Raw genomic sequence first — 19060 nt, 5'->3', positions numbered from 1 at the left:
CATTATAGAGATCCTTGTGCACTATAAGATGGTATCATTCTGGATTTATACTACAGCAAGTGTGCAAGGTTGGGGAGTGGGAAATTGGCTCTTGTCTTCTATCTGTCCTTGAGTGGCTTAGGTAACGCACTCAGGTAGCTTAGTTGGCTGCATGGCGCCAGCTGCTGTTGTGTTGGGTGATAACAGGCCCTGGAGAGGCTGGCGAAATCTCCAGCAAAGCAGTGTGAGAAGGGCCAGCCCAGCGTGAGGGTTAGAGGACACAGCAGTTCCCAGAAGCTCCACAAACTGCCTCCTGGCGGTGACAACCCATCATGCCCTACACTACACAAGTCTCAGCAGGTTTGTCACATGCTGTCCCCTCCCTTTCTCCACCCGAGATATTTCCTGCTTCCCACCACCTCTAGCAATTCCCACCCTCTTATGCATTTACTGCTCCTCAACCTCCAAGCAGAGCCCGCCACCCTGATAATCTCTTACCTGAGCCAGCTCCATTGCAGCCATTTCCTTGCCCCTGGGAGGACGAGATGATCTGCAGCGAAACATGGATGTTATTCTCTGGCCTGCCGGGGTGAAAAGGGCAAGGTGTGAGAATTCAGACTAGGCTTTTGTCCATTCCACAAGCCGATTCCCCCCAGCTTTTCCCCTGCTAATGCACATTCTAGGTTCTAGCACACTGTGAAGCACAGAGTGACCTTATTCCAGTACAGGCCTAGCCCCCTCCCACCAGGGTGTAACCCTCTGACACATGGGGAAACCCTCCCAGTAACAGTCTCTCTCTTACACGTATCAAGTTTGCGGACAACACCAAGCTGGGAGGGGTTGTAAGTGCTTTGGAGGATTGGATTAAAATTCAAAATGATCTGGACAAACGGGAGAAATGATCTGAAGTAAATAGGATCAAATTCAGTAGAGACAAGTGCAAAGTACTCCACGTTGGAAGGAACAATCGGAGGCCAGAGAAGAGCAGAAACAAAGGAGTCACTTTGGGGGATTCTCCCTGTCATTGTCCCCAAGGCAGCTGTCTCAGGTTTACAAAGGTGTTTCATGTTCCAGCCTTTATACAGTCTCTCCTGGGAGTGCCCCTTTCATGGACTGGGCCTAGTTTTAGTTTTTGGTAGTTAACAAGCTTGGTTTATTGTTCATCTAACCAGTATGTGTGGATTGAAGTGTGTTGGAAACTCTGTTTGGGATAACAAGCTGGTGCATGTCATTTTCCGCTGATGAAATGACAGACTTCATATGAGCTTGGGTCGTTCAGTAGCGTGCTGGACAGTGCAAGATGCACATTTCTGGGGGAAAGTTGGGCACTTGAGAATTTGCTGGTTTTCTCCTGAGGTGTAATTCATGAGTGGCTGTCTAGCAGCACTCAATACTGTGTAGCTGGGAGTGAGTTACATGCTGGAGACTGTGTGTTAATTGGCCAAGAGGGGCTGTTCTCGCGGGAAAACAGTGGAAAAGGCACCCCATGCTGGAGGACTGAGGTACAGCTATTTAACAGTCCAGATTGTACTCTGGGTAACATCACAGACACTCATTATGACAGAGCCTCTTACAACACAGAGAAAGTAAATCCATGTCCCAGAAATCGAAGACTCCAGACAGAGGGCAAGTGTCCCTGGCACTGCTTCTTGCTGACAGAGAGGTTCAGAGACAGTGCGAGAATCCTGGGGAAGCTGGGAACAGGAAGCATGGGCTGGCGGGGTTCGGTGGAGAAAGGGAACAGGAAGGGCAGGGATATTACTGAATCCAGGATCTCAGCAGTACTAGATGACAGGATAGCACATAGTGCAGCCCATTGGAAAACACAATCCCAACTATACATACAAAATGATGGGGTCTAAATTAGTTGTTTCCACTCAAGAGAGTGATCTTGGAGTCACTGTGGATAGTTCTCTGAAAACATCCACTCAATGTGCAGCAGCAGTGAAAAAAAGTGAACAATGTAGGAAATAATTAAGAAAGTGATAGATATGACAGAATATCTCATAGATCATATTTGTAAAAACAGCAAATAAATCCATGATACACCCACATCTTGAATACTGCATGCACATGTCACCCCGTCTCAAAAATAGATATATTGGAATTGGAAAAGGTTCAGAAAAGGGCAACAAAAATGATTAGGGGTATGGGACAGTTATGCCAGACCTAACCCCCAGTTTCACTTGAGCAAACAGGAGATATTTGACACTGTGCAATACGGCTCCTGTGCTCTGTTCCCAAAGTGTTCTGCAGCAGAGGAGGGTCTCTGGTATTATGTGTGTCACTGGCCTATTGGGGTGATGCTGAAACAGGACAGGGTACAGATGGCATTGTGGGGGTGGCGTGAACCTTCACTCTTCATTTCCCCTTCCAAGAACAGAAGGGACAGGAACCCTTACCCAGCGAGGTCACAGTCTCATAGTTCTCCTGCATGACATCCCAGTAGAGGGCTCTCTGAGTGGGGTCCAGCAGAGCCCACTCTTCCCTGGTGAAATACATAGCCATCTCCTTGAAGGTCACCAGCCCCTGAAAGAGTAAGAGTCCAACACTAAGGACTTGCTGCCCCACTCTTTGTGGCAGAGAAGAGTGAATCAAATGGAAGCTCTGGGTGGATCATAGTCAGGAGAGTCCCACCTCGACCTGGCTCAGAGTATCCAGCAAATGCCAGGGTGAGGGGATGAAGAGAGAGCCCCTTATCTCTCCCAGCATATCCATCACCCCCCTACTAGCCACTGACTGATACAGGAGATGGAGCCCCTAGCAGGGTCCAGGGAGAGCTCGCTGGTAGGATGCCCAACACCCTCCTCATTGTGAGGAGCGGGATATGAAGGGAGAGGCAGCTCCAATAAGCCTGACTCATGGGTGTCCCCTTTATATCTCACAGCAGCTGATGGTTAATGAGGTCAGGCTCCAGCACTAGGAGTCTGGTCAGTTTGACTAGCTCCATGTAGGTGGGTTATTTTCTCTCTTCACAAATTAGGGCATTTCCACCTCCAAACCTCCTGGGTCTGTTCCTAGAATCTAGGCCACTTAGTAAATAACTCCCAGCAGGTCTGCCACACCCTGGCCTCCTCCTTTCCCCACGCTGTGAATTTCCTGCCCCGCTCCAACCTCCAAATCAGACTCTGCAAACCTTCCCACCTCTGGTGTATTTGCTCTCCCTTTCCTCCAGCAGGAACCCACCAGCAACCCCCCGATAATCTCTACCTGGACTGACTCCACTGCAGCCATTTCTCTTCCCTGTCCCACGCCAGGCTGGGATGAGCTGGAGCAAAACATTCTGCAGCCTGTCTGGGGGAGAAGGGCAGTTGTGGGCGTTTCAGAACCGGTTTTAGTTAATTTCACATCACAATTCCCCCAGGCCCTTTCCCTGCAGACAGACACCCTAGATTCTGTCATGCTGGGAAATGCTCAATCTGTTTATTACAATTTAGACCTGGCCCCTCCTGCCAGGCTAAGTCCACAGACACATTTTTAACCTCCCTTCTCTCTCCCCTCACCCCTTCTCTGAACACAAGGCTAGATAAGAGCAGAACCAAAGGAGTCACTGTGGGGGATTCCCTCAGACACTGACCCCACGGCAGCCACACCCCAGCAGGGGGAATATGGAGTCAGGAACTGGCTTTTGCTCTGTCTGATCCTTGTTTTGTTCACTGGAAAGTGGTTCTGCCCCAGGATGCAGCAATACATGTGTCTGGGTGGACTAGAGAGCTGGAAATCTCTCCCCCACATTCATTTCTCCCACTGCCCCTTTCAGCCTCTCCTTCCCCTGTCCTCTCTCCCTGCCCCTCTGGCTGGGACAGTCCCATTCCTGGGGGCTTTGCTCTCCCATGGCTGGATTTCCTCCTGGCAACCGCTAATGGGAGGAGAAATGAGGTGGTGTTGTTTGTGCAGAGTCACTTTCTTGCCAGACCCTAGGACATTCCCTGAGGTCTTTCAGTTACCTGGAGACTCTGGCTCAGAATTTAGTAGTAACAGGGCCCAGGACTGCCCTAGGGGGCTAGGACCAGCTGCAGAAAGTCATCCCCTGGGCCGGGCAGAGAAGAAGCTTTAATTAAGGTCACTTCCCAGCACAGAGCCCCACTGGGGGAGCAGCAGCTGCCAAGCCTGGTCTCCCAGATCACAATGGAGGCTGCAGCATCTGACCCAGGAAGCTGAACCCCAATATCCTGAGCAGAGAGGGACGGAGTGTATGAGCAGCTTCCCTCCTTTAGCTCTCTGGGGAGAGCAGCTAATGGGACCCCTCCTCACAGGGCGAATGGCTGATCTCATTTGACCCACTGTCCATCTGGAATCACTCCTTGTCTTTCCATACAGTGACTCTGGATTAACAACGGTCTCAATGACACCGGATTTCAGAAAGAATGAGTTCAGAACGCTGTGGAAAAGACCATCGTGTGGCAGTGCTGACTCCCTTCCCACCTCCCTCACCCCCGCAGATCTAGGACAAGGACTGGGGGCAAAAATTTTCCAAACGGAACCGAAAGTTCCTGCAGTTTTCAAAAGAGGAGAAAAGTAAATTCTGTGAATTCACACTAACAGTGTTTGCTAAGTGGACAGAAAGTTATCACAGTGACAGGGCACGTGACTGGGGAATGGACTTGGTGACCTGGTGACCAGGAGCCAGGACTCTGGTACAAGTTGACCAGAGAGAAGGATCATGGTTAGCAGCAGCCCCCAGACACCCCCTAGTACCCAGAGCCCAGACCCCCCAGCCAGGGGCCCCAGACACCCCCCAGCCAGGATCCCATCAGATATTCCCTGGGACGCAGCCCCCAGAGTCCCTGGCCAGGGACCCCAGATACCCCTCAAAGCCCCACCGGCCAGAGAACCCCCACCACACCATGATTGCCAGGTTGGGAATCCCAAAGGGTTCCCCCCACCAAGAGCCCCCAGCAGCCAGGGACCCCCTCAAGGGACCCCCCCCCACTGGGAACTCAGTCCCTCACTGCCTGCCTAGGAACTTCCCCACCCTCCAGAACGATCTACCCTGACATTTGCCTGGGACCCCCTCCTCTGCCCAGTGTGACCCCCTGATGCTTTACAGTGCGACCCATCACTTTGCTTCCCTGGCATGCCCTCACCTAGTGCCAGGGATCCCCTCCCCCAGCTCTGTGCACTGGGCATGGCAACAAAACCAGGAACCAGCGGGGGAAGCACAGACAGAGCCCCTGGCACAGAACCAGGCTCCCTCTAACCCTCTGTCCCGCCTCCCCAAGAGACACCCACCCCCACTGTTCTGCAGCCACCAGGCCCCCAGCGATACCCACCTCCAGGACCCATAGCCTCAGGGATGGGCACATCAGAACCACCACCCCCAAAAACCCCAAACCTCCACAACCCACCAACCTTACTAGGGTACCCCCTGCCCAGCCACCCAGAGGCCTCCCCCTACCACAATGCCCCTTCAGCTGCAATCTCCCCACACAGACACCTTCCCTGCCCCTGCAAGTGTTACCTCACAGAGTGTGAGAAGTGGCTAGAAAGTTAACACCACCTCCTGCTGGCCAGTCACACAGGCAGAGGGAGCCTGGGGAGTGCTTCTTTAACAGGAGAATGGAAGGCCTGGAGGGCAAGAAAGATCCACTGGCTGTCACTAGCAAATAATGGCCACCATGGATCCACCCCAGAGGCGGCTGCATCTTAGCACATTGGGAAACAACCCATCATATTCAATTAGAAATAAAACAACTAGAGAGAAGTGGGGCAAATGTTTGGGGTATTTTATATCAATCTTTGAGACACGCAGAGAGAACCCTGTCACAAACGACATTTGATAACATGAGAGAAAACCACCAAGATCGGAGGGGATTTGATGTTGCTATTAAATAACTAGTGGAAAAGGGGGACTGTTGGACTGGATTTTATATGACTGTCCAATACATAAACAGAATGTGATGGTCCCCCCCGGCCACGGGGCAACCATTCACGTGAGCAGCTCAGAGCCCTTTGAGGAGCTGATTTAAGGGCGGGGGGGGGAGAGCTGGAAGGCTCCCTGGACAATGGAAGGGGGCCGCAGGGGAATTGGGAAATGGGGTCTGGGCAGTCTCCATGGGGGATGTGCTCCTCCCTTCCCTTCCCTGCCCTGGCAGAGAACGGGAACCTCATCCCATCCCACTCCAGTGGGAGCCATGTTCTGGGGAATGACCCAGGGCAACAATTTCCCACCCAAACAAGGACAAATCGCTGCAGATAAAATGGGTGGGAAAATCCACCCCCCATCGGAGAGATTTTAAATTGACATTTGAGAAGTATGGAGAGAAAAGGGAAAATCAGAGGCAATTAGAGAGCTGATCATTGGAGGGGAGAGGAGAATCTCCCTGGATTTTATAGCCACGTGTGATAATGAGAGAGAAAAGGGGAAATCTTGAGAGAATGTGTGTGTGGGAGGAAGTGGCAAAAACTGGGACAGGATCCAGTTAACTCACCTCCCTCCCACCCCGGGAATGTCCTGGCTGCACAGAGACAGATCTACACCCCCACCCCAGTGACCTCCCCCACCTGCAACTCCGGCTTCTCCTCCCCCCTCGACACCTCCGCCCTCACACCAAAGGGGGGGGCTCTGCCAGCGCCTCACCCTGAGCTCAACTCCTGCTCCTCCCCCCAGCCCGGATTGTGCCCTTTAGCCCCCCACGAACCCTGCCTCCAGCTGCCTGACCCCCCCCCGCCCATCAATTTCCTGCTCTGCGCCCGCCCCTCCCACGCTCCCTGTTACTCCCCCGCCCCGCTCCAGCCCCGCCCCCAGCGCCCGGCGGAACGTTACCGCTGGTCCGGGCAGGGGGAAGGGCAGCGGCTTCAGCGGCTGTTACTGGGCATGCGCAGTGCCCGGGAGTAGCACATTGCTATGGGGAGGGATTTAATACACCGCCCCCCCCGCCTGGCCCGGGGTCCGCCCCTCCCCCCCACACGACGGCCGGGCCCCGGCCCCCCCATCCCAGCAGGGGCGGGCAGGCGGATCCTCCTGCAGCTCCACTGGGGCCGAGGCGCCTTCAAGGCTTCTCCCAGGCTCCCTGGGGCAGAGTCACTTTCCTGCCCCCCAGCGCCTCTCATTCCCCGGGGGCTCCGGGTCACAATGTCCCACCGCCCTTCCCCCGCCTGCAGCTCCGGCTTCTCCCCTCCCGCCCCCGCCAGCCACACCAAGGGGAACCCCCGGGCGCCAGTCTCTGTCCCCACCTGGATCCCAGCGGGGCCGGGGGCAGATCCTGGCTGCAGCTGAGAACAGCGGCTCTGCTCCGGCTCGGGCAGCTCCAGCGCTGCTGGCAGGACGTGGAGAACCAGGAAGCAGCTGTTCACACCGGGCTCCGCGTCACAATGTGCCAGAGCCCCGCCCCCAGGAGCTGCCCTGCCCATGGGCTGTGCCAGAGCCCCGCCCCCAGGAGCTGCCCCGCCCCCAGGCAGTGCCAGAGCCCCACCACCAGGAGCTGCCCTGCCCATGGGCTGTGCCAGAGCCCCGCCCCCAGGAGCTGCTCCGCCCCCGTTTGTGCTGGAGCCCCGCCCCCAGGAGCTGCCCCGCCCCCGCTCCGCGCTGGAGCTCCGCCCCCAGGAGCTGCCCTGCCCATGGGCTGTGCCAGAGCCCCGCCCCGAGGAGCTGCCCTGCCCATGGGCTGTGCCAGAGCCCCGCCCCCAGGAGCTGTCCTGCCCCCGAGCTGAGCCAGAGCCCCGCCCCCAGGAGCTGTCCGCACCTGGGATGTGTCAGAGCCCCGCCCCCTGGAATTTCCCCATGTTGGGTCTCTGAGCTTTGTTCTCCTGCGCCTTCTTCCCAGCACCCGCTGCTCCCTTCCTGTGTCTGCAAACACCCCCCGTCCCCCCGGGGCCGGCTGCAGTGCTCGCTGAGGCTGACTCCAGTGGCTGAAGTTGCCTCCATCTCTGCTTCACCTGGAGGGGGAGAGACAAAGAGAGGAGATGGTCCCAGGGTGTGAAACCAGAATCAGGGGGCAAGGAAAGAAGGACTGTTTGGAAAGGTGGGTTTTTTTTGTGGGGGGGGGTGAGCCAGAGGGATTCAGAAGAAGTTGGGCAGCAGAGGCTCAGGGAAATTGAGGGGAACCTCCTGGGTGTCTCAGTGTTGCCCAGGGTTTGTACAGCACCTTGCATAATATGGGGTCTGATCTCAGTCATGGTCTGTGCAGCACCTGGGAGCCCTGATGTCTGTTTCCTGATCACAGGCTCTGGGAATGGAGAGAGGGAAACCTCAGCACCTGAAGGTTAATGCAGCCCTGTGTGCAACCCCTGCTAGGGTGATCCGACAGCAAATGTGAAAAATTGGGATGGGGGTGGGGTTAATAGGCACCTATATAAGAAAAAGACCCAAAAATCGGGACATCTAGTCATGCTAGTCCCTGCTGTTCTCATAAGGGGTCGGCTTAGAGAGGGTTTGGCTACACTTGCAGCTGTCCAGCGCTGGGAGTTAAAGCTGTCTTCCTACAGCTGTTTAGGGAAAGCGCTGCAGCGTCTCGGCTATGAGAGTGATTTTTCTATCTCCTGCCTTTCTAATCTTCTGTTTCCAAGTTGTAAGTACAAAGATAATAAGACAATAAGTTTATATTGTTTTTTTTTGTATTTACATGTGTGTAGTTGCTGGAATGTTTAAATTGTATTCTTTTTGGATAAGGCTGTTTATTCATTTTTTTCTTTTAAGCAAATAACCCTGTATTTGTCACCTTAATACAGAGAGACCATTTTTATGTCCTTTTCTTTCTTTTTATATAAAGCTTTCTTTTTAAGACCTGTTGGATTTTTTCTTTAGTGGGGACTCCAGGGAATTGAGTCTGCAGCTCACCAGGGAATTGGTGGGAGGAAGAAGTCAGGGGGAAAATCTCGTTGTGTTAGATTTACTAGCCTGACTTTGCATACCCTCTGGGTAAGGGGGAAGAGAGATTAGCTATCTTGGTACTTCTATTTCCAGGACTGGAAACAGGGAGGGGGGAGTCCCTCTGTTTAGATTCACGGAGCTTGCTTCTGTATATCTCTCCAGGAACCCAGGGAGGGAACACCTGGAGGGGAGGAGGGGGAAGGGAAATGGTTTATTCCCCTTTGTTGTGAGACTCAAGGCATCTGAGTCTGGGGGTCCCCCGGGGAAGGTTTTGGGGAGACCACAGCGAGCCAGGCACTGTATAAATCCCTGGCTGGTGGCAGCTTTACCAGGTCCAAGCTGGTAACTAAGCTTGGAGGTTTTCATGCTAACACCCATATTTTGGACGCTAAGGTCCAAATCTGGGAAAAAATGTTATGACGCCCCTCCCCCCTGAGCCTCCATTACGAGCCGCCCAGGCTACCACTGCTCAGTGTGTGGCCAGTCTCTGTGTTTTCTGCTGCTCGTTCTGGGGAGCCTGGCCGGCCTTAGGGGTGGTGCCCCCCGATAGCCGCCCAGGGCTCCAGGGGTCAAAGGGCACCGTGTGGCAGTGCAAAGGTGCTCACTGCTCTCCCCTGCCCCAATGCTCCTCCATGGGTCCATAGAGGTTTGAGGGGAGTAAGGAGCAACCCTATGTGCTCCATGCGTCCTGGTCACTTTTCCCACTTGGGCTGTGCTGTGAGGGGAGCATCAGAAGCTGCTGCTCTCTGCCCTCCCGCTATGCAGCCCGGCTGAGGAAAGTGACCTGGATGCAGGGAGCTCGGATGATCTCACTTCTTGCCCCCACATCCCACAGCCCCTAGGGGTGCCCAGATGAGCAGCGTTCCAGGGAGGAGTGGGGGGCAGCAATGCCAGCTGCTCCATGCACACAGGTCAGTCTCCCCATGTGGGTGCAGGAGGGGGTGCAAGGGTTTCTGTGATGCCTATTCTATCAATATCGTCACTCAATACCAGGCACTCAAATTCACCAGTCTTAGTACTTAGACGTTTAGCGTTTGTATTTAAGCACTTCTAAAATGTGTCCCATTTTAGCTGTCTGCTATTACATGATGTAATTGAGGGAGACTCTTTCATTTCACTGTTTCTCATCAGAACCTACCTGTACATTATCATCTTCCATCCTCTCCACCTTACTAGGCTATAGAGAATCCCTGTGAATAGTTCCTCTCCTAATGGATGTCTCTGTCTGAACCCTGTGCTCCTCAGCGCCTGTCGGCTTTCCCCAGCTCTGAGGCTGTGTCTACACCGCGCACCTTACCACGGTGCAGCTGTGCCACTCTAACCATGCCATTGTAAGGTGCGCTGTGTGGCCGTCCTTATCGCTGAGAGAGAGCTTCCCCAGCAACAAAGCCAAACTACCTCCAATGAGGGGCAGGAGCTTTGTCACCGGGAGCACAGCTCCACCTATGATGCGCTGTTCACACTGCCGCTTTTCATGGCTCAAATTTTGGCATTCGGGGAGTGTTTTTTCTCACTGCAGAGAGACAAAGTTTTTAGCAACAAAAGCCGAAATTAAAAAAAACTCCTCTGCAACCTATTTAATTTTACCTTTATACAACCTTTATACTGCCTCCAGTTCTGGTATCCTCATTTGAAAAAGATGTTGTGAAATTGGAGCTAGGGCAGCAAAGAGCCACCAAATGTTCTGAGGGCTGGAGAAAAATGCCTTCCAGTGAGCTATTGAAAGAGCTTAACCTGTTTAGCTTATCAAAAGAAGATTGAAAGGTGATTTCATTGAAATGTTGAAGGGCCTTAATGGAGAGAAAAGATTGGGTATTTACGGGCTCTTGAATGGAGCAGAGAAAGGCATAACAAGACCCAATGGCTGGAAAGTGAAAAGAGACAAATTCATATTACAACTGAGGCACAATAGTCAACAGCGAGGATGATTCACCACAGGAGCAAGCTACCAAGGAAAGTGGTGGATTCACCATCTCCTGATGTCATTTAATGAAGACTAGATGCCTTTCTGGAATGTGTTTGCCCCCAAAGTAGCTGTTATGTCATACAGGAGGCCTGTGATATGCAGGTTAGATGCTCTAATGGTGTCTTCTGACCATGAAGTCGACTAATTTCTGAAAAACTGAGTGTAGCATTGGGAGCAGCGTCTGATGTTTTCCTGTCTAGCCGGCTTGCTGCCTAGAACGAACGCTCCTTGAGTGGGGTGATCCACAGGGAGTAGCTCAAACCTCCAAAGTGCCTGGCCAGGGGCAGGACATTAGCCCAGCAAGGGAGGGGTGTGGCAGTGACATCACAAAGGCCGTTTGCAGGACCTCAGACTATTGGTCAAAGGTGGTGGGGAGGTGGTGACCTCACAGAGATGCTGACATCAGCCAGGCAGGACAGGGGCGAGGGGCCAGGGAAACCTCAGAGACCTCTGTGGCTTTGCTTCAGCACGTTTCCTTCTCCAGGTCTCTCTTTGAGGACTGAGAGATTATTTGGGGTCATGGACGTGAGCGCCAGGAGGAACCTCTTCCGAGTTTCCTCCTTCCCTTGTAGTGATTTTACTAGAAAACAGCCGTTCCTGTTTAGAAGGTAAGAGCCTCCTGGAGGTTTGAAACCTGTTCAGTCTGATCTATCTGGTGACAAGTGAATTCTAGGCATGGAAAACACGAGCTTAAGGAGGCAGAATTTTATTGCGCACCTGGGATTTTGTCCCTTAGAATCGCTGGGGACATTAGGGTTTGTCCTTTTTGTTTCACCTCTTCCTCCATCCCTCCCTCCTCTTCTTCTCTTGCTTCTTTTGTCCTTTCTCCTGTTCCCTTCCCAACAACAGGACGGAGGTGTGTGTGTGTGTGTTGCAGGGAAGTCCTCTGCAGCTCCCACTATGGAAGGTCCACCCAAAAATGTGGGACTGAAATAGTGCTCGGGCAGTGATCCCCACCGGTGACCTGGGCCATCCTTTGGGCTCTCTGGTGAGAACCCTCAGCCTCCCGTCCTCCGTCTCTACCCTGATTGGTTGAGCAGGGGGATGTTGACAGGGAGGAGACTCAGGTCCTTGTTGTTCTCTTTTAAGATCAAGTAAATAAGTCAGAACCAGTTCTAGCTTTGATTAATTTTGCTGCTTCTCTGCATTAATTGTCTCTGAGCAGTTGATGATTCCCTCTAACATTGCAGTTCTCCTCAAATACTTGCTGAATAATTACTGTCACTGTTGTTGGTCTGGAGCTCATCTGAGAGCACAGTATTCAGGTCATTCAATGTCTGAAATTCAAGATCCGATGGTTTGTTTGAAAATCAGGGCTCTTCGGTCCTATTCCCAACGCTGCCTCTGACGGGCTGTGTGACCTAAGACAAGTCAATTCTTCTTTCTCAGCCTGAGCTTCTCCCTCTTTCAAGTAGGGATAGTAATGATCCGCTCTTACCTACCTCATGGTGGGTGAAGGATGCGGATCCATTTGGGAGTGTCACTAGAAGTAGTGCATAATATGAAGTTTCCCAGATTATGACATAATAGATTAGCTGAAATCGTCTATTTTATTTGTATTTTTTTATTTTGAAATTGTTAATAGTAGCAATGACTTAGCTCAGATTGAAGCATCTTATCTAATGGTTGAGATGTAAGTGTCTCCTCTTTGTGTGCGAGGAGACAATTTAACACACTCTGACAAAGAGGAGATGCTTTTGTTTTGCAACAAAATATTTTTGCAAAGATCTTTCATCCCACTTGTTATGATTTTGAGAAACAAACTGGTTTAGTCTAAATGGGATTTTTGGACAGAAACGGTTTGAATGAAATTTTCCCACCATCTCGATTCCTGGGCTCTGGGGTGTTTTCATCTGTTAGAACAGGAGTCAGAACTGGTTGCTTCTCTTTCTGGCTCTGCCATCGCCTTGTTGTGTAGGCCTTGGGTAGGTCACTTCCCTTCTCCCATCTGTCCAATCGGTACAGGAACAGTTCTCGAACTATGGGCAGTTTAGAGCCCAAGTGAGATAAGGGGTATTAAAGCCCTCTGTGAAGGAGAAAGGGGAGTTTCACAGTGTTTAGCACCAAGGAATTCTAAAGTTTGCTAAAATGTCTAGTCTGTGGAAACAAGAAATGGTCGGGGCCAAACTTATTAACCACTGCCTTTTTAAAGCCCATTCAAAGATGTGAGTCCCTATCTTTTAGGTACCTGTGGTTCTTTGCCAGCAGCAGAGAAGAGGTTCCTGCCTCCGTTTTTGTGGCCTTAACAAACCAGGTGTTGTGCCCCAGTTCTCGTCTGAGACCCCTGAAAAAGAACATCTTCCCATCCATGAACAAGACAGGACCTATCTTTCAAAGGGGAACAAAAAGACCTCTGGGACTTACAGACTAGCTAGCCTGACTGCCATAGCTGGAGAGATCCTGCAATACATTCTTAAACACTCAGTTTGTCAGCAGCACCTACAGGATGATTTGGTTCTTATGACTAGTGAGCGTGGAATTGTCAAGAACAAATCATTCCAAACCAATCCTCTTTCCTTCTTTGGCAGGGTTCTGGGCCTGGTAGAGGTGAGTAAACAATAGATGGGATCTAGCTTGGTGTTACTAAGGCTTTTGACACAGTCCCATAGGACATTCTCAGAAGCAAACGAGGGAAATGCAGTCCAGCTGCAATCAGTGTAATGTGGGTGCAGAGCTGGTTGAAAGCCAAGACTCCAGGAGCCCTTCTCCATGTTTAGCTGCCCAACGGGGAGGGTGAACCTAGTGGGTCTGGCAGGGATCAGTCCGGTGTCAGGTACTATTCTATATTTTCATGAATGATTTGGAAAATGGAGTGGAGAGCATGCTCCTAAAGTTTACAACTGACACCAAGCACTTTGGAGCACAGGATTGAAATTCAAAACACCCTTAACAAATTGGAGACTTGGTCTTCTTGAGCCAAACTCCATGGTTAGGGCTCTCTCTCTACACTGGGCTGAAGTGAAACCCCAGAGCCAAGCACTCCTCCTGGGCAGTGAGCTCCGACCTTGAATGGTCAGATGCTGCTTAGCACTGTCAGAGCAGCTTTTGCTGGGGGATTCTCCCAGCATTTTCCAATAGCGGGAAGGTATGAAATCCCCATTTGACTGCTGGGGACAGAGCCCGAGAGTGGGGAGCAACTTGCCCAAAGTCCCCAGAAAAAGGAAAACAACCAGCAGAGGAACCAATAGGAAACCCAGCAATGGAACTCAGGAGTCCTGGGGGTGTGCTGTGGTGACCAGATGTCCCAATTTTATAGGGACAGTCCGAATTTTGGGGTCTTATCTAGGATCCTATTACCCCCCACGCCGTCCCGATTTTTCACACTTGCTGTCTGGTCACCCTAGGGTGTGCACATGTGTGGGTCCCAGCTGCTCCCTGCCCCCCTCATTGAAGCAGATGTGCAGGGTTACTGCCCTGGGAAGTGCAGGGCACCAGTGGATGTGGGGTTGGCTGGAGGTAGGGTCTGGCTTCAGGCAGGGCAAGGGCTGCGTGGCTGGCTGGCTTCAGGCAGGGGGGTGCATCAGGGGTTGGCTGGAGACAGGGCAGGGAGGATGCGGCTGGTGCAGGCAAAGCAGAAGGTGCAGGGCTGGCTGGAGACAGAGGCTGACTGCCGGCAGGGCAGGGCAGGGGGTGCAGGGCTGGCTGCAGGCAGGGCGTGGGGCAGGGCCGTTGCAAGGAAGTTTCATGCCCTAGGCGAAACTTCCACCTTGCACCCTCCCCCCCCCGCACCCCTGCCCTGAGGCGCCCCACCCGTGGCAGCTCCCCCCTCCACCCTGAGGCTCCCCTCTTGTGGCAACTCTCCTGCTCTGCCCTGCGGCACCCCCGTCGCCCGAGCTCACCCCTGCTCCGAGCACGAGCACCCCGAGCACGCCGTGGCCGCTTCACTTCTCCCACCTCCAAGGCTTGTGGCGCCTAAGCCTGCCAGGCAGTCAGGCACCCTCCTCTGAGCCACAGCAGCCCTGAGAGTTGACAATAGAGGCACCTTAACCCCTGAGTTCCTTCAATGTGTCCCCCTCGGGGGTCCAGCTCCGATCACCAGATACTCGGGGTATGTCTATACCACCTGCCGAATCGGTGGGCAGCGATCGATCCAGCGGCGGTTGATATATCGCGTCTAGTGTAGATGCAATACATTGAGTGCTCTCCCCTCGCCTGCTGTACTCCAGCTCGGTGAGAGGCGCAGGCAGAGTCTACGGGGAGCTGCAGCAGTCAACTCACCGAGACTGTGACATTATAATTGTTAGGCCTGAATAAAGATATAGCAGACAAAACCAGGTATGCCAACCTGACCAAAGTCAGGCTAACAGAGGTTTGTGGGTAATCCCTGAGTGGAAAACACTGAGAAGCGGCAGCATGTCTCACAAGCGCTGGGAAAAAGTGAGATAAGAGAGAAGCTGCATTCCTGGCATAGTACCAGATGTGCTGTGTTCGGGCAGCTCCTTCGAAGAACTGATAAGAGTCCTAGTTTCCCAGCCTCCTTGTTTTCGCTCCCTGGTTTTGTTCTTTGTTTGTTTTTAACTCCCCTACATTTCTAACTTTAGGCATGCATGTATACTAAAGGTGTCTAGTTTCTAGTAGTTAGAAGAAGGGGGTGGGTTGCTCCAGTGAATAATTTATGACGCGACGGAACTGTCTATATAGGCTTATACTAAGATGTAAAGAGCAGGCTGGTTCTCTCTGGAGACGAGCTGCTCTCTATTGATGCGTGCACTTGTCAATAAAGAGCTTTTGATCGGACCTTGCTGGTGTTGCCTGTCTCTCTCGCGGTCAGACAACGAACTTTTCCGTCTGGGTTAGAGTCCCTGACATCTTTGGCGACTCCGCCGGGACCCGTCTGACTCTCCGGCGGGGGATCGGACCCTGAGGCAACGCAGCGCGCATCCTCCAGTTTAGAGGAGACTTGCCTGGTGATCTGATCTCTGCGTTGGCGATAAGGCGTGTTCTGTGAACCAGCTGAAACTCTTGGAAATCCAGCAACGTCCACCTACCCATTGAGTAGGGTCCAGGTTGTCGGGGTTAGGGTCCCTGACTACTTAGGTCTGGGTTAGAGTCCCAGTCCAGGTCTGGGTTAGAGTCCCAGTCCAGGTTTGCACAGGATCCAAGTTGTCTGGGTTAGAGTCCCAGCCTGGGTTTGAGTCTCAGTCCAGGTGTTCAAGTCCCTGGAGAGGTAAGCGAGCGCTCGACGCGGGGAGGTGGGGGTTAGAGTCCCTTTACCTCGACCCGGGGAGGAGGGGTTAGAGTCCCTTCATGAAGAGGGGTTAGAGTCCCTTCATTAAAATGAGACAAGTTGGCAGTAAGTGCCCGGGGGATGCCCCGTTGTCTCTGATACTTAGAGATTGGAAAGAGATTTCTGAGACAGCTGATCTAGTTAAATTTAAGATGAGAAATCTGTGTTGGATCCAATGGCCATCATTTACCTTTCATTTGTCCCCAACTAGAGACTGGCCGGTGGGTGAAACCTTTTCCACAGATAGGAGGAACTCCTTAAGGGATATTTTGGTTGATCTTAGGCCGAGACAAATGGATTACTTGTTTGTATGGTATAATTATAAACCCATGGAGGGATGGGTAGCTTTTGAAGCTGTTTGTATGGAGAGCTCTTGTAAAAAAATCACCCACCATATGCACCAGAGCCGCACCGGGAGGAGGACAATTTTGTTCCTGTTCTTCCCCGTCTGATGGAGTGCAAGGATTCAAAAGCAGGTTAGGGACAGTTCAGGGACAGAGGAGAATCAAGGGGGAGCTCAGAGTGATGTTCCCTCATCTTCAGAGGAATCAGGCAGCCTCACCCCCTCTGTGCAGCCTCCAGCCAGCCTTTTGCAAACTTGGTCAGGGACTGCTTTTCAAACACCCCCAATATTACAGCAGCCCTTGTCCTTGCCCTTGTGGACCCCCACTAGGTTACTTAACTCCATGAGAGAGAATGTTTCTGAGACACCTCTGATATTACAAGCCTCATTGAGAACTTATCTGGTTCTACTGGTTGCTGGGGAACATGAGATGGTTTTACCCATACCCTGTTTGCAACTTCAAATTTGTTTAACTGGCAGTGCACTATGCCTCACTTATGAGACAATCCTGAGGCAGTGGAAAGAATGTTCTGCACAATCTTTTTCACTCATGTGCCCACTTGGGCAAATGTAAATCAGTTATTATATACTCTCATGACAGAAGATGAAAGACAAAAAGTAAAAGAAAAATCTGCAGCTCATTTGAATGCACCTTGGCTAATTACTGACCCTAACTGGAATCCCAATAATCCAGCTCAAAAGACAAAGTTGGATGGATTCTTAAAAGCTGTTTTGAATGGTATTAGAGATGCAGGGGAGGCTACTCCAAATTGGAGCAAGGTGAGTGCTTGTGTTCAGCATCCAGATAAGCACCTCTCTGACTTTTGTGCTCGACTGATTTGTGAAGTTAAAAAGCATGGGAATTTAAATCCTGAAACTGATCATGGAAAGGAGATGGTTAAAATGGTTTTCATGTCACAATGTGCAAAGGATATTGCAAAAAGATTTAGAAAGCATCCAGATGGTACGCAAGGGAAAAGTTTGTCTGAAGTAGTTAGCATTGCTACTAGAATGTTTAATGGGAAAGAGAAAAAGAAAGAAAAAGACATAAGGAACGGGTTAATTTAAAAATCATCTTGGCCCCGGGATGGAAGGAGGGGGGTGCTCTGCGTTCAGGGTCAGGAATTGGCGCGGACTGTGCTTGGTGCAGGGAGGGGCTGCTTTCGGCCCCAGCTGGCTGTGAAGGAAAAAATATAGACAGAGGCGAAGCAAAGGAAATACAAGTTACAGAACTGAAATTACATTTGCAAAGCTTAACTGTCCAGTAAGATCCAACAGTGTGCCTTTGTGACCCTGGAGTCGGTGTGGCTTGATGACACCAAAGAAGCCACAGGCAGCCGACCTGGACTGGAATCTCTGAAAGAGACGCCGCAGGAGATTCCAGGGTGTAAAAGAACAGCCCTCCCAAGAGCAGAAGCATGTTGGAAATTCTGGACAAGCTGTATACAGGATAATCTCCCTTCCACCTCTCCCCCTCCTCTGAACATTATACACAGAAGTGGCCAGTCTGGACGTACGTGTGTAAGTATGAAAGGAGCTTCGGGCTTGGGGCATTAATATTTTCCTGAGTGATGTGGGAGCGTTCCCAACACTCTCCGTTGTTGTTTTATTATTTTATTAATGAAGCTTTAAAATTCAGTTATATGGTGTGTTTTCTTTATCTTCCCCCAACGATCCTGTAGTGTCAGCCTGATCATCTGACATGAGGGATAGATTGGTAACAGAAATTTGTCACAGTTTGGTGAGCAATTAAGAAGGGGGGAGCCCTGCAGAATTTACACCATCTATTTGTTTTACCCTTGTTATTTTGTGTTTGCTTTGCTTGGTACTGTTGGTGTTATATGCTGAGAACTGCATGAGTAAAAGTGAGTCCTAATAGGATAAGGAAACACTATTTGGTTCTGGTTCTGTTCTATTTAACCCGTTACTGTTGTTGTTTTTTTTCTCTGTTCATTTGGGTGTTAGGAGTGTGGGTGGAACTGAACCTCTTGTTCGTAATTCCTCGGAGTGGAAGCCATGTGTGCGAGACAGCTCTGAGGTTAAATTGAGATCCTTCTGTCCTGTCCCCTGTAGCGGTCAGTGTATAGAAGTGGGAAAGTCTGGCTTAGACTGTAATTCCCTCTGCTCTCTGTGTAATTCTCTTTTCTGTTTAAGTGTCAAACAGATGAATGAGTCTCTGGGTAAACCCTCTAAGAGTAGTCCTTCAAATTATATGTTAAGTAAATGGCCTTTGCCCAATGGGCCATGTGTCTTCGTCTAGGTGGCAAGCCTCATGAAGGAGGACTCGGGTAGTCTTGTGAGTAAGAATGTTTAAGGGAAGAGACCAGGAGGGGTGGGGGGCTAGTTGAGAAGCCCACCCTCCTAGCTAAACTGGTAGTGGAAGAAGTTGGTGCCTATGGAAGGGACGGTTCAGTGAGAAAAGCAGGATCGGGCCCAGGCGGGCAGGCAACAGACAGAGAGATTGGAAAACAGGTTGGAAAACTTTAAGGGTGTAGTGGAAGGATGGAGTAAGTAAGTGTAAGCATGGGGATTTCAAATACCCAGAGCTTACTTGGAATGGTGATTTGAGTTGATAAAAGTGGCTGTTGGGAGACAAGCAAGTGATTTAAGGGAGAGTGAGAAGTTAACTCTGTAGTTGCTGGAGGAAACAGCAGTTGAACTTTGTAAAAATGCTAAAGAGGAAAGTTCTTGGTGTCTTTGAAATGTTTGTAAATAAATTGAGGCAAAGAAATT

At 51.3% G+C, this 19060-nt stretch overlaps 1 protein-coding gene and 1 long non-coding RNA gene across 2 annotated transcripts in view; one reads left to right on the top strand and one right to left on the bottom strand.

Annotated features, from left to right (window-relative positions):
- The window catches only part of LOC127042400 (zinc finger protein 862-like), a 751328-nt gene that overhangs the window by 1966 nt on the left and 730302 nt on the right, over positions 1 to 19060 (bottom strand). The window contains exon 9 of the mRNA XM_050935866.1: positions 478 to 560. Within this exon, the coding sequence (XP_050791823.1) occupies positions 478 to 560 (83 nt within the window). The remainder of the gene's footprint in view (positions 1 to 477; positions 561 to 19060) is intronic.
- The window catches only part of LOC127042403 (uncharacterized), a 1287231-nt gene that overhangs the window by 543679 nt on the left and 724492 nt on the right, over positions 1 to 19060 (top strand). The window lies entirely within an intron of this gene.

The sequence above is a fragment of the Gopherus flavomarginatus genome, unplaced genomic scaffold, assembly GCF_025201925.1.
Source record: "Gopherus flavomarginatus isolate rGopFla2 unplaced genomic scaffold, rGopFla2.mat.asm mat_scaffold_39_arrow_ctg1, whole genome shotgun sequence".
Lineage (NCBI taxonomy): Eukaryota > Metazoa > Chordata > Testudines > Testudinidae > Gopherus > Gopherus flavomarginatus.
This window is presented reverse-complemented; position numbering and strand designations above follow the sequence as displayed.